The 14,853-nt window shown below is 55.2% G+C and overlaps 1 protein-coding gene across 6 annotated transcripts in view; it reads left to right on the top strand.

Moving 5' to 3' along the window:
- KIAA0513 (KIAA0513 ortholog) overlaps positions 1-11,687 on the top strand; it is a 69,529-nt gene extending 57,842 nt beyond the window's left edge. For 4 of the 6 annotated variants that reach the window (XM_072731399.1, XM_026004930.2, XM_072731398.1 and 1 more), the window contains 5 exons: positions 1,836-1,913; positions 3,113-3,142; positions 6,164-6,244; positions 6,762-6,856; positions 8,387-11,687. In XM_072731399.1, the coding sequence (XP_072587500.1) occupies positions 1,836-1,913; positions 3,113-3,142; positions 6,164-6,244; positions 6,762-6,856; positions 8,387-8,436 (334 nt within the window). In that variant the 3' untranslated portion in view covers positions 8,437-11,687. The remainder of the gene's footprint in view (positions 1-1,835; positions 1,914-3,112; positions 3,143-6,163; positions 6,245-6,761; positions 6,857-8,386) is intronic. The other 2 variants (XM_072731400.1, XM_072731401.1) reach the window with 1 other exon arrangement.
- The last annotated feature ends 3,166 nt before the right edge of the window (positions 11,688-14,853 follow it).

Below are 14,853 nucleotides of genomic sequence, written 5' to 3'. Positions count from 1 at the left end.
CTGCCCACCAGGGTAACCAGAATAGAAAAGGTGAACCATGGCAGGTGTTGGGGAGGATGTGGAAAAATTGGGACCCTCATACATTGCCGATGGGGATGGAAAGAGGGCAGCAGCCACACACAACAGTCTGGTGGTTCCCCAAAATGTTAGTGGAGAGTTACCCTGTGACCCAGCAGCTCCGCTCCTAGCTAGGTGCTCAAGAGAACTGAGAACAGGTACCCAAGCAAAAACTGATGCATGTAGGTTCCCAATAGCCAAAAGCTGAAAAGAACCTGAATGTCCATAGGCATGGACACGTGATGCATGGACACATAAAATGTGGTATAACCATGCCACACAGTACCCTTCAGCCATGTGAGGGAATGAGACCCTGACCGATGAGTCATGGGTGAGCCTGGAAAACATTTTGCTGAGTGAAAAAACTAGACACGAAAGACCACAATGGTGTATGATGCCATTTAGATGAATCGTTCAGGATAGGTTCGTCCCTAGAGACAGAATAGCTGAGTGTTTGTGGGGCGCTGAGGGAACCAGGGGATGGGGAGGGACTCTTCATGGGGCTTCTTCATGGGGGGATGAAAATGTTTTGGAAGTAGATGGTGGTCATGCTTGCACAACTCTGAATATACTAAAAACCACTGAATCGTATACTTTAAAAGACTGAGTTGATGGTACATGAATTATATCCCAACAAAGCTGTTTTATATGAATGTATAGGAATGAAGGTCATGAGTAAATGAGGGATGGGCAGTCAGGGGACCCTTGCCCTCAATCTCACTCTGTGAATGACCATTTGTGCTGTTTAGGCTTGTGAAGCGTCCCCATCGCCGTGTTGTGTTCACTCCCAAGTAGGCAGAGAGCTGGCACCTGCAGCCCCAAGGGTGTCAGATATGCCCCTCCCTCGAAGGCCACAGTACGGCCCTTGGAGAACTTGGCTACAGGAAGGGCAGAGCGGGAGTGTGGCCAGGGCTGCCCAGGTGGGGCTGTCCCTAAGCCTGTGTCTGTATGGAGGCCCCACCTGAGCTGCACCAGGTTCAGCAGAAGCCGGGAGAAGCTACCAGCTGTGTCACCCCTGTCTAGGGCTTCACCTTGGGCCTCCTGGACTGTGACTTGGCCACTGTCTTATCACCTCCCAAAGGGCTTGGAACACTCTTCCTTGAGGGCCCCAGTGATAAAAACTTTCGGCTTTCTGGGCAAGTACTCGGCTCTGCTTGTGCAAAAGCCACCGTGGACAGTGTGAATGGGTGCGGCTGTGTTCCCGTAAACCCCGGTGTACACAGGCAGCAGGCTGGGTTTGGCCCACGCACCCTGCGTAGTTTACAGACCCATGAATTTAAGAATAATGTCTCTTGCTTGTGTATCTATGAACGTGTTTGTTTTCTGCATTGTGGCCTGTCTGTGCCAGGTTCCCATTTATGTTACTAGACCCTGTTCTGAGGCAGAAGGTGTCCCCAAACCTCTGGCTTCCTCTGGGAGACGCAGTGGGGGTGGAAAAGCAGAAGATGGCCTTCATCCATGTCCCAGAGGAGGTGGCTTCAGCTTTGACCAGATGGAGGCGGGACTTACCCACCTGGCCTCTGTCGTCCTGCCTCCACGTCACTCATGTTGTACCTTCATCCCAAAAGAGATGTGACCCTTGGCCGGGAGCCCAGGGAACTGCCTTGGTTTGGGACAAAGGCACATGCTCGTTTTTCTCTTCTCTACTCTGCCTCTCTGCAACTTGTCCGAAAGCCCTATAGATGTGGTGGGAATCCGTGTGCTCTATCCCTCCAGTGTGCCGAGACCTGCCTCCCCGCCCTCCCCAGAGAGGACTGACACCCGCCTCTGTCCCACAGGCACACGCTGAGGTTCTGGAATGCGGCTTTCTTTGACGCTGTCCACTATGAGAGGAGAAAGCGGTCTCCCACCACCAGGTAGGAGCAGAGTCTGGGCCCGCCTTGCCTTGGGGAAGAGGACCAGGGAGTGGCTTTATTTTCTGGTTTCTGCAGAGAAGAGCAGAAGGACGGCTGGGTCAGTGCGTCCATGTCTTCTTCAGCACCTTCTGACCCTGGTGCCTGGCGCACTGCCTGGAGGGTCCTGGGCACGCATAGCTTCATGGGTGGGGGTCCTCAGCTTGCATGAGCGCTTTCTGTCCTGGCCTCTGGCATGACTTGGCCTGACCCCGCCCCCTACAAAACGCAAACTCCCTCAGAATGAAACCACCAGGAACCCCAAGGAGCCACTCTGTCTATGGCTGTCAGAGATGAGAATCCTGAGCACAAACCATGCCACAGGACTCTGGGGCACAGGGCTGGCCGCCCCCCCACCCCCACAGATTCAGCTCGAGAGAGTGAACGTCTGGGGACATGCGATTGCTACAATCAGCTTACTGCTCTGATCTGCAGCCTGAGATCCTGCCAGCCTCCCCGAGGGTGGTCTTGCCATATCAGAAGACCCCCTTTGTAAACTGTCACACAAAGCACAGGGTGGCAGTGAGGTCTGGTGGTCCTTCCCGCTCTGGTCATGGCAAGCCAGGGTTGCTGCCTGCTGTGTCTAGCGGCCAGGCAGGAAAGGGCAGCAGCCCTCCCAGTCCTGGGCCCCCTAATTGGCACCCCCTCCCAGTCATGGGACCTTGAAGTCTCTGAGCCTCTCCTTCTCTAACGGGGGGAGACCCCCTCAGCCTTTCCCCCTGGCAGGAGACAGCAGGTGCCTGCTGTGTATGGCTGGCCAAAGTGCTGGGGGGAACTGAAGTGCAGTCCTTCCATTGGGGTGGGGGGGCAGCTGCACCCCAGCAGGGTGGGACGGCCTGCATCTCCTGAGGGAGGCAGAGGGAGCACACAGAGGGGAAGATGCTGAACCAGTCCCGGGGATTCTAGTGAGAGAATCCCACACTCTGCCAGGAAACCAGACTGAAGGAGCGCTTAGATGCTTGTAGGCGAATGGGGTTTCCTCCTGCTGCTTCTGTAGCTGTCGGGCTCCTAGCAGATAAATGGTCTCGAGTACCCCGTCTCTCTCCGTCTCTCTGTTTCTGCCTGTAATAATGCTCCTCTCTCGCTGTTCTCTTTTTTCCATCCACATATCTTGCATGACTTTGACATGTTCCTCTGTTTACCTGTTTCTGCTGCCGCTCCAGAGGGGATGCTGGAGAGGAGGAGAAGAAGAGGTGTGTGTCCACGTGACTTTGTTGATGTTACAGTGCCGGGGGTCCCCGCCAGGGCCACCTCAGGGCGGGAGCCGTGCACTAGCTGCTGCAGGGGCAGAGCCCAGACACTGGGGCAGGCCCCTCGCTGGGACAGGCTGGTGACGGGTGGGGGCTCACCGAGGACAGAGCACCAGGAACAGGAAGCAAATAGGGCATCCAAGACTCCGCAAGGCCCAGTGTGAGTTCAGAGAGCAAGCAGCAGAGTCCGATGTTGAGCAACTCAAGCCTTCCCCTAGCTGCTCCGGCCCCTCCTAGGCAGGCCCCCAACCCACCCCCTTGACTTTACCCTAATCCCGTCGCAGCCTGGAGCCGTGGGTGGGTACAGAGGATCTGCCTCTCTGCAGCCAGGTGCAGAGGTGAGCAGGGGTCTGGCAGGCCCTCCCCTGCCCCAGCCAGGCTTGGGAAGGGGTCCCCTCCCTCCCAGCCACTGTGTGGTGGGGAGCCTGTGTGTGTGTGTATGCGTGAGGGGGAGGGTCCCCTGAAGAGAACGGCCTAGAACAGGGCTGGCTTGTTTTTTCCAGCCCACGGTGGAGTCCAACCCTAATCGTTCGACCTTCGTATTTGTTAGATATCTTTTGTAATATATTTTTGGAGTTAAGGACCTGCCTATTCAAAATACAGTTTCTGATACAAGGATTGTTTCTTCGCTGGACGTTTCCCAAAGCACGCTTCCTTTAATCAGTGATGTATTTTTAGTGCTTATTGTTTATGAGAAATCTTGCTTCTTATGCAGCGTTATTATGGCTATAAAAGGAGCATGTAGGCATAATGGACACCCCCCTCCTTAGTACAAAGCCCCCGCGTCCCCACAGTCTCTCTGGGTGGGAGTGTGACTCACCGCGGCCTCCCAGGGGCAGGGTTGCTTAGCACCTCTGCTGAGGCACAGAACTGGAGCATCACGGCCGCCTCTGAGCCCACCAGGGGGCACCGGCCCGTGGGCCTCACGGGCTGTGCCACCCAGAGCAGACGTGGTCTGACCACATCTTGGACCTGCCCCCCACCTGGACACCCACACATGCCCTGGGCCTCACCTGGAAGAAGAGCATGTGTTCTCTTCGTGTGGTGGGAGGGTGGGCTCTGGGTCCCCGGGGAGCCTCATGCCTCCAGCATCACATCTCCTCTATAGTAAACTCAGCCGATGATACTCAGAGGCAGAAAGGCTTCCACTTCCAAAGGCATCTGTGGCCCACATCTGGATTCCCAGTGTGGCAGTTTTGACACAATGTCCTGCCCTCTGTGGCACTAGACCTTGACCGGGATTGGATGTTGATCTCAGTTTTAGGGAATTGATTTGATTGCAGACAGCACCTGATCCCCTGATTGCTAATGACCTTGCATCTCTTTCTTCAGAGGTCAGGTTAAATGCCCCACTTCTAGTCCTTGCCACAGTCTCATCCTCTCATCCAGGTCAGGAGGGTCAGACTGTTGGGTCATTCCTACATGATGTGGGGTTGTGCACTGCACAACCTATGAAACTGTACACTGCAGGCCTGATGTGGTATGAGGATTGATGTGCCTGGATGATCCTGAGGGTAACTGTGGGGGTAACGAGGGATGGGATGAGCATCATGCCTGGAAGCATATCTGGGTATCTTCACGGGTATCCTGTTATCGGCGAGAGGAGGCTGGGAGTGACACCTGCCCTCACGGCTATCATGCTCTTGACGTCCTACAGCCTCCTGCTAAGCCATGGCCACTTGAGTGGCCCTGGGCCTGGGGGTGGGGAGGAGTTAAGATTTGCTGTTCTTGGTTCTCTCTTCCTTTGGCTTCTCCATTGCCCCTACCCCTCACCCCCTCACTCTCTCACTCCACCTCTCCTCTCCCTCGTCTTTTCTCTCTCTCCTAACCTTGTTTCGTCAGACTCATCACCCAGAGCTTAGTTATTAAGGGGGAAATGGGCTTACATGAGCATCTCCTCCACATCCGCATCTGGCCCTGCAGGGAGCTTCTCAGGTAGACAGGGAGGCTCTCATCCCCTGAGGGCAGGGTGTGGAGCCGAGCAGAAGCAGGACGATCCCCAGTCCACTTGAGAGAGGGGTGCTGTGCCAGAGGAGGGGGAGACCGCACCCTGCAGCGAGCTGTTGGAGACGGCTGGCTTTCAGTCAGGACACGGAGCTCATACTCGGAGAGCACCCCCCTCCCCCACCCACGGCCTGTGCGCTCACACGTTCCTCCACAGAGAGTGGACAGAGTCAGGCTTCAGAGCCCACCCGTGTGGCCAAACACAGGCTGCGCTTCTTTCTCATTGGGGTTTCTGCGCTCTGTGCTAGAGGCTTTGTGGCGTCTTCATGGGGGGGATGGTTCACGGGGGCCTTGGGATCAAGGTCTCATCTGTGTGCTCTGGGAGCTCCGTGGACCATAAACCTTACCTATGAGGAAGCCGGGCCCGGGACATGCAGCAAAGCCAAGACCCCACCTGGCAGGATGGTGTGGCCCTCAGCACGTCCAACCTCCCCGACACCCTGGGCCTCCCGGCCACAAGAGGCTATGTACACCCCCCACCCCAAAGAGCCAGTGAGGCCTGCAGATGTAGCCCCAGCCTGAGGGCTTCCTGGATGGGTTCTCAGCACCCACTGCCTTGGGACACCAGCAGGACCCTCTCTGCAGGTCTTTCTGCCTTTACGATCACACCAGGACCTCCCATCCTGGAGCCATAGAGAAGGACACGGGGGGCGGGGTGTTCTTTTCTCCTAGAGAACATTCTGGGCAACTACAAACCACACATCATCTCTGGGTCAGTAGGAAGCATATCAGCTTTGGGATCTCCTCATCTCAGGAAGGCTGAAGTGATTGAGTTTAGGCAGTGTCAGAACCCTGGGCAGGCTTTGTGTAAATGCAGATCAAACAGCTCTGCAGGGGAGGCGCTCCCCACTCCGTGTCAGGGAGGCCACATTGGGTGCCCCCTGTAGATCAAAGCAGGGGGGCAAGAGGCGGGGGACACAACGGCATTCTGGAACCTTCTCCTCTCACCTGTGCTTGCAGGGAGAAGTGGTGCCACATGACCCAGGAGGAGCGCAATGACAGTCTGCGGTTCAATGAGAACATCACCTTCGGGCAGCTGGGGTAAGAGCACGGACAACGACCCCACCTTGGGGGCTCCTGGGGACCCCAACTGAGTGGGGCAGGGTGGGGCCAAGCCTGGGCTTTTCTCCTGCTGGAAGGCCCATTCTCATGGCCAATCACCCACAGAGGGGGAGGCAGGGCAGAGGGGGGCAGTGATGCCCGGATGCAGTGATGAGAGGCCCCCAGAGGAGACGTTCCCACTTGGGGGGGCATTGCAGAGGGGGCTCCGACCCTGACAGTGTCACACATACTTGACACAATGTCATTATAATGTGTATTCTCACACGGCTCGGAAGCCCATTATTACTGATGTTAGACCTGGCTTCTCGTTCCTGATGACCGTGCTTCCTGCCCCCACGCCTGGTGGCGGGCAGTTGTGCCGTGAGATGGTGGCTGGCTGACGAGGCTGCTGTTCGTTTTACACTAACAGTTCCAGGCAGGGCTGCATGGGGGGCCCTTGGCTCCCCCTCCCCAGGGAGCAGGAAGGGCGCTAGCTCACGGGTGTCTTTTCCTCCAGCACGTTCACTCACAACATGCTGGCATTCGGGCTGAACAAGAAGCTGTGTAACGACTTCCTGAAAAAGCAGGCCGTGATCGGCAATCTGGATGAAGGTGAGCGGTGGCCAGAGGCGGGCGGGTCTTGGGGTTTAGGAAGCAATGCTCTGCGTTCTAGAATGCCCCACCCTGCTAAAAGGATCACTACTGTTTTAATTAGAAACATGATGTTGAACTATGGGGCAGGTTCACCCCTTCTCTCGTCCCGTCTACCTAAACGCACAGAGCACTTGTCATTGTATTTGGAAGTCTGTTTCTGCTAGGTAGCATTTGCCAGGGGTGGGGGATTGGTGAGCTGGGGTGGGAGAGCTTACCAGCCCAGTGTTTATATATGGGGCCAAGGGTAAAGATGGAACTGGGTGCTCAGACTCTGATCTTGAAAATGGTCAAGCTCCAACCATGAGCTTCCTTCTAAATGTCCACCATATGCCTACCTTTGTTTCTTGAGCCACACAGGTATGACGGGCAGGGGAGAAGGAGGAGGAGAGGGGCGACGTGAGGTTTTTCTAGAATCTCTAACTTCTTTTTTTTTTTTTTTTTAAGATTTTATTTAGGGACAGAGACAGAGAGAGAGAGAGAGAGAGACAGAGAGACAGAGAGACAGAGACAGAGACGTAGGCAGAAGGAAGCAGGCTCCCTGCAAGGAGCCCAATGTGGGACTTCACCCAGAACCCCGGGATCACACCATGAGCTGAAAGCAGATACTCAACCACTGAACCACCCAGGATCCCTAGGATCTCTGACTTCTTTAACAAAAGAGGATACGAAAAAAAAAAAAAAAAGAGGATATGTTAATATCCGCACCCCAATCGGCTATTGGAGCCAACCTTTATGGGACATCCCACCACCTGCTGCAGTACAGTTTTCCTTCATGGCCTAAAAAGTCTTCCACTTAAAAATACATTTGGATTGACACAGTATTCTTAAAAAAAAAAAAAAAAGCCTCCATTTGGGGCACCTCAGTGGCCCAGTGGGTTAAGTGGCTGACTCTTGGTTTTGGCTCAGGTCAAGATCTCAGGGACTTGAGATCAAATCTCTGCATCAGGCTCCCTACTGAGTGGGGAATCTGTTTGAGATTCTCTCTCCCTCTGCTCCTCCCTATCCCTCCTCACGTTCTCTCTCTCTCTCATAGAAATATTTTTTAAAAGCCCTCCGTCCTGCACCAAATTAGAGGGGACCACAGCAGAGTAGCCTCAGGAGGCAGGAGAATGCTCTGTGCTTCCCTGGGAAATAGCAGAATGTTGTCATCAGCCCCACAGTACCAGTCAAGACCGTTGTCCCCTTGCCCCTATGCCCCTGTGCATAGGACTCGGGCCTGGCTCCCATGGCACAGTTCATCGACTGGCACTATGCCTTCCCTGGCCTTCACGTCATCTCCATAACCAGATGCATCCCATTTCTGAGAGACCACTTCGAGGTGCCAGGCCTGCAGTGTGCTGGTGGCTAAGGGCTCTGTGTCACTGCAAATCTTCAGAAGCCTGTACTTACCACTCCTGGTGAGGTCCTGCTGAGTGAATGCAAAGAGCAGGACCCACCTGCTGGTGTCGACATCTTTCTTCCAAGAATTAACATCATTTTCCTTTCCAGAGCAATACAAGCTGCTGAGCGACCACATTGAGCAGATGGCCACTGAGTAGGCTGTGGGAGGTCGCCCAGAGTACCCTCCAGGAGGACTGAGGGTGCACACCCCTTTCCTGGGCCAGCGACTGGCTGTCACCCCACCTGATGACCCTGCATGACATCGGCAGCACCCAGAGCCACTCCACGCTGCCCTAGAACTAGCAGTTAGAAGAATCCGGTTGCCTGTCTCCCCACCTCCCTTTTGCCTTGTCTGCTCCCCCCATCTGCGTGCCAAAGGGTCCCTGGGATTACATGGCTAAAACCAAGGTGACTGCCCGTACTCCTGAGTGTCAGGCCTGTGACATAGGACCAAGCAGGAGGAGGAGGAAGGAGAGCAGGGCTGAGGCAGACATAGGGCAGCGCCTGCTGCAGCCTCCTGAGGAGGAGAGAGGGAGAGGGTGGGGTGCACGTGGGGATGCAGATGGAGACATCATGAGCTGGCCCACTCCAGAGACACGGGGCAGGCCCTGCTGATAATCTGGGACGTTCTTCTTCAGCAGTGGGATGGAGTAGGGGTACGCCCACAGTCGGGGCCCCCAGGGCAGGCCGGGTCAGTCTGTGGCTTCAGCTGGCTCTGTGTCAGCTCCCCACCCTGCGACAGGAACTGGAGTCACTGAAACTGCTGAGAGGAAGGAGACACTTCCGATTTTAGGGAGGGGAAAGAGCTCGGTGCTCGGGACCTCCTTCCCTGGCTGCAGAAGGGCCCAGTCAGGGGGGTGAGCGCCCCGGAGACCTGGCAGGATCTGAGCGGCTGCTTTAGAATCATACCAGCACCGAGGTGTCGGTGTCAGACCACCCGCAATGTGCCTGGTCCACTGACAGCTTCCTTCTGAAGCAGAGAGAGTCCTGCCACTCTCCCTGGGAGTAGCATGGGCTGTCTGCCCCATGAAGCAGCACTGGAAAGAGAAGTTTCTTCAGTAGTTGCAAGGCAACCACCCTTTTTAAAAGCAGACGCTGCTGTCCTGTATTTCAAGGAAGACAGGAAAATCTGTCCGTGTGACAGGCAGCCGGGCAGAGGCAGCTTCTGGTGGCGCCTGTGTGAGGCTCGTTAGTGGAGCAGCCGTGCGCCCTCCACCCCCGGCAGCCTTGGGAAGGCGCCTTCCCCTCCCTCCTTGGCCCACGCAGGTTGACCTCTTTCCTGCAGGCTCTGCAGACACCCCCCATTGTCCTGCATCAGGTGCCTGGGAACCCTGGCTTTTCTCCCTCGGTTTGTACCGGGCACCGCTGACCAGCCCCAGGACTGATGTGTGACGGCAAGCATCCAGCATGCAGCTCCCCTGGCGTGAATATTTCCCGTCAGTCTGGTTCCCTCTGCCTTGGCGCCTTGCCCTTGGGCTCTACCTTTCCCGACATCCTCCCCTCCCATTCCCTTCTCTACCTCCTTGCCTCTCGGCCATCACATTATGGTCTCCTCTTGAGCACAACAAACCATGCCTGGTCGTTGCTACCTGGCCAGTGCTGGAGCGCTTTCCCTCATGGGATGCCTCCCTGGAACGTTCCAGAGACCAGCATGCACCAACTGAGCTGTAGCACACGTGTCTTGGTGAGGATGGGAGAGGCGACGTGAAGCATGGTGTGATCTGAGCGTGCAGCTGTGCAGCTTTGCCAGCCAAAGGCTGGATCCTGAAGCTCTGCTCGTTTTTATGATGGTGTCTTGTACGTGTGTGCACGTGTGTGCATGTGTTTTGGGGGGCTGTCAGCCTGTCTGGCAATGTCACCAAATAAAGCACAGCCATATTGTGGGTCAGGTCCCACAAACAGGAGGTCCCCCCAATTCTCTGGTCAGCGTTGGGCTCCAGGGATAGCATATGTCTCTACTGAATGCATTTCAAAGAAACAAGGTCAAATTAACAGGCATATGGACCCCTCCTTCAAATAATGCATCCCCTCCTAAAAGGCTCAGCCATGACCCAGGCTCCGTCATGCTCCCCTCCCCATCTGTAGAATCAGGGCCACACAGGGGGTCTGTCCGAGGCCCCCACTGGGCTCTCCCCTTAGCTGCAGTGTCGTTGGCTTTGTCATTTCTTATTTGTTGGTTGAAATGCGTTAGGACTTTACTGTAAGGTGCCCAAAAGACTTATCCTTGTGTATGTGAGGTATTTGTATAGAAGTTTGGTTCTACTTTCTGGAGAGAGCCAAGTGGGTCCTGAGGTCCATTCCCCCAGGGAGGGGCCTGCAAGACCTCGCGGGCTTTGGAAGGAAGCAACAGCTGTAACTTCTTTCGGCTTTTTCAAGCACTTTAACTTCAAAAATGACCTTGAGACTTTTATTCCCCCATGTAGGCCTCTTGAAATAGTAGTTAAAGGTGGAAGCAAGGGCCACTTTGGGTTTTCTCCCTTCCTGCTCCTTGTTCTTTTGGATCTGGCTGGGAAGAGCGGGATTGGTCAGCCGGCTGCTGCCAGAAATGTGAGCCCTCCTCAGAGGGCTTGATGATGGCTTGCCGTCTCCTGGTGGCAGCCTTAGAGTGCCTCTGGCCAGTGTCACCTGGAGGAGTACCAACCCTAGAAAGAAGGCTGGCAGCTTGCTCTGCTATTTCCTTCTGTCCTTGTAACACTGTCTCTTCCCTCCGGGGCCTGGCCGGAGCAGACACAGGACAGTCTCAGAGATCCTAGCATGTGGAGAGGTGCCACCCTGGTGTACACACAGGGACACTTTGGTGTGAAAGCCCCTCTAGCTCTTCCTGTAAACTCAGGAACCAGAGACTCAGTGCAGAAAGGGTCAGATCATATCCTAGAAGAGAGTTTCCCATCCCAGCAGATAGGGTGTCTGAAGCCGGGAGCTCTGAAGGCTCACCCTAATGCAGTGGCATTTCAGGTTTTCTGCTGCCTGTCCTCTGGGGCTGTGTGAATCACAGTGAGCCAGGACAGCCAGTCCTCTCAAATAAAAAGTTCCCTGCACGGAAAACAGGATGATGTTGAGATGCAGCTTTTGAAGGAGGGGTCAGGGTGGTGCTGAGGGAGACAGGGAAGGAGAATCCCAAGCATGCCCCACGCCCAGTGCAGAGCCCGACACGGGGCTCCATCTCATGACCCTGAGATCACGACCTGAGCCAAAATCAAGAGTCAGATGCTTAATGGACCGAGCCACCCAGGTGCCCCACGATGCAGTTTGGTATGTGTTGACTGTTTGTTTTAATTTTAGCAATATTGGTAGATGTGTAAGAGAGGCCACGTTGATACTCAGATTGCATCTGCTGTATGTGTGTGCATGTGTTTAACCAAAGGAGGAGAACCGGATTCTAATACTCTGAGTTATTTGTACAGTGAAATGGAGTGATCTATGATTTTCCTGTTGCCAAAAAGGGGTGGGGGGAGATGCTAAGAAGCTCCTACATTACCAAAAGGAGGACCAGAAAGTGCCCATTTCCTGAGTTCTGCACCCAAATTAAAACCTAGGATGTTTAGGCTAGCTGGTGAGCCCACCCAGGCAGAGGTGGACAGTTAACTTGTCCCGCGGAGCACCTGGTATTCCAGACTCCTGATGTGGGAAGCGCAGCATGGATGCCAAGAAGAAGTTTGTATGAGGCTCCGTCTCGCCCCGGTGACCCCACCTGCCAGTCAGGGCCGCAAGCTGCAGGCCTGACCTTCCTGTGCACCGCGGCAGCCTGACAGTTGGCTTGTATTTGGGGAGGATCTAGGTGGACCTGTGAGGTTGGATCAATTTATTACCAGATTACCTAAAACTGTAAACACGTGGCAACTGAGTGGGGGCAGCCGAATCCTTTGCCTGGCACAGTGGAGTAGCTTGGGAAGGATGGTCTGTCATCCAGAGGGAGGGGGCAGGAGTGGGGAGCCAGGCCAGCCCCAGCCTTGGGGGAGGTGGGTAGAGCGCTCAAGCCAGCCCAGGCTGCATCCTTCTCTCCCCATGTTTAGTCATCGACCAACCTGTGGGGTGGAGCTCCCTCCTGCCCCCAGCACCCCCGGCCTTGTAGTCCTGAACCATTGCTCCCATGTCTCTGCTGCCTCCTCCCAGCCTCCCTGTACATCATTTTTCCCTTTAGGACTCTCAGCGATCAGTTTCACCAAAAAGGGAATTGTACTGGCTAGAAGTGCCCCAATTGAATAATGTGCATGGTTCAGACCACAGGCAAGGCCACCTAGGCCATGTGTCCCATACGTCCTAGTCATCATGGGGCTGGGAATACGGGTGTGTTGGTCACCAAATAATGGGTGGAGGAGTTGTTCTCATATTCACATTCAGTAAATGCACTCGATGCTAAGGCTGTCCTCCATGGGGGGCTCCAGTGGGGCCTCGTCAGTGCCCCTCGTTTTCCCTGGGCCCGAGAGTCACATACTCCTCATGAGGACTGGCGTGCTCTGTTCCCTGGGTGCTGGCCTGTTTTCCCGAGTCGACCAGAGCCCAGCATGGAACCCCACCCCAACTGTGTCCAGGGGACTCACATGTCTCCAGGATTCAAGTGGGGCTGCACTCTCCATGTCGGGGCTCTTGGTGACTCATGGGAAGGGATAAACTAATCATTTCTAGAAGAGCGTCAGGATGGTCTGGGTTTGCCCGTCTTCCCATCACTTCCACACACACCTGCCGCCGGGTGTCGGGAGCTGGGAGAGAACTGGGATCCTCACCTAATCCACAGACTCTAAGGCTACCAGGCAGAGTCAGAGCAGAGCCCGCCACCACCAGGAGCCCTCCTGGGCTGCACTGGGAGTGGTTTGCACTTTAGGTAAAAGGGACCGCCTCTTGGTAAATCCCTTTTGACCCGGGGGTCAATCCCAGAATTGGGGGGGCTGTACCTCTTCCCTCCTCGGGCCCCGGATGTGTGTTCGTGAAAACAGGGGAAGGCACTGCGGGCACCCTCCCCACACGTCAGCTCTCACGGGGTGGGGTCCTAACCCCTTCTGTGCTGCAGACAGGGTGGGTTAGCTCCCTCTGCCCACGAGGTCACCAGCAAGCTGGGACTGTCACTTCTGTGAGGCGCCTTGAAGAAGACAAGCCAAACCTTTGAACGTTAGGAAATGCTAGAAATTCAGACAAGAGACATATGTCCCCTTAAAATATGTAAATGTGCTAGAATAAGGTCAGTCTGCCGCCTTTGTTATAAAAACCGTGGCCTCCCCTGGGGCCTTCGGTGATGGTTTACACGTGTGCATTGTGCTGTTTTCTCCCTCGGCCAGCTGGTCGTGGACCTGAACTTGCCATTGCCACACCCAGACCTTGCCCTTAGGAGCCCCCAAAGTAGAGTTACGACGCCGGTGTTGTTGGTGTGACAATTACGCAATCCTGTCCCGCTAGGTGTTATCCTACGAACAGTATTTTAAGGCTGAGGAGGTTTCAAGGTGGAAGATCTCAGAACAGTGCTAAAATCAAAACTGTTTTCCTGTGAAGAAAAAAATATATGTCTCTATATTGCACCTCAGATTGTCAGAAGGTGGAAACTTAAATACATTATCTTTAAAAAAAAAAAAAAGAAAAAAGCTGGTCTGTTTCATTTTTGTGTTCACGTATCCATAAGGACTTCTCACAGAATCTTCTCAGTGACGTAAGCGGGTTTTCAGAAGAAAGCTTTGGTTTTGTTTTGTTTTTTTTTTCTGGGGCCAAATAGAGGCTTTTGCCATTTAGGCTGAGCATGAGGGTCTTGTCGAGATGGTTGTGCGTCCCGTGGAAGCACGAGGAGGAGGAGGAGGAGTGCCCCTCCCAGGGGCAGCCTGGCCTGCACGGGGGTCTGTGTTGGTGGAGTGGCCCCCGTGGACTGGTCCTCAGCCCGGGCCCCCAGATCCCCGCAGCCCCTTCCTGCTGGGGTCCTCGCCTGCTCTTCCCCTGAGCCCTCTGAGCCCAGGCCGCATCCCTCCTGTGTTTGGGGGGCTTGGGGTGAGGGCTGTAGGTGGAACCCAGTTGCATCTCCTCCCTGACCGAGGTGGGGTGCCTTTACCGGTCCTTTCCGGTGGGGTTTGACAGGCGTGCTCTGTGAGATGGTGCTCTTTCTCATTTTCTGATTATGAGAAGTCGGTAGGCACGTTCTAAATCTCTGGCCTAAAGGGCTGAGGGAGGTGAATCTGAGGAGCAGTGAAGGGCCGGGGGAAAGGGCGAGGGGGGTCCCGGGGGCAGGGTGGGGTATGCTCCCTGGGGGTGCCTGGCCTCCATGCCCCCGGTTCTCCCAGTCTGGAGAATGCCACCCCTTCTTTGGCAAATGTAGAAGGACAGACTGGGTGGTGGATGCTCCCATCCCCAGGCTGTCACATCTGACTCATCCTCTGGTGCTCCGGGGACTCCACCAGCAGCAGCAGGCCAACCGACGGTGGGGATCGGAGGCAACTATGTGGAAGGAGAAGGATCCCCTAGGGCAACAGGGACCCAGAAGACCATGGGGCAGGGTGAGGTAGCCCCGGGAAAGAGGCCAGGTCCCGTTCCACCCCCCATCCCCCCCCCAACTACCAAATCATTCCTTGAGTCTCATTTTTACGTCTGTAAAATGAGAA

The sequence above is a fragment of the Vulpes vulpes genome, chromosome 12 (assembly GCF_048418805.1).
Source record: "Vulpes vulpes isolate BD-2025 chromosome 12, VulVul3, whole genome shotgun sequence".
NCBI lineage: Eukaryota > Metazoa > Chordata > Mammalia > Carnivora > Canidae > Vulpes > Vulpes vulpes.
Note: the sequence above shows the minus strand (reverse complement) of the source record. Positions and strands in the feature narration are given on the sequence as shown.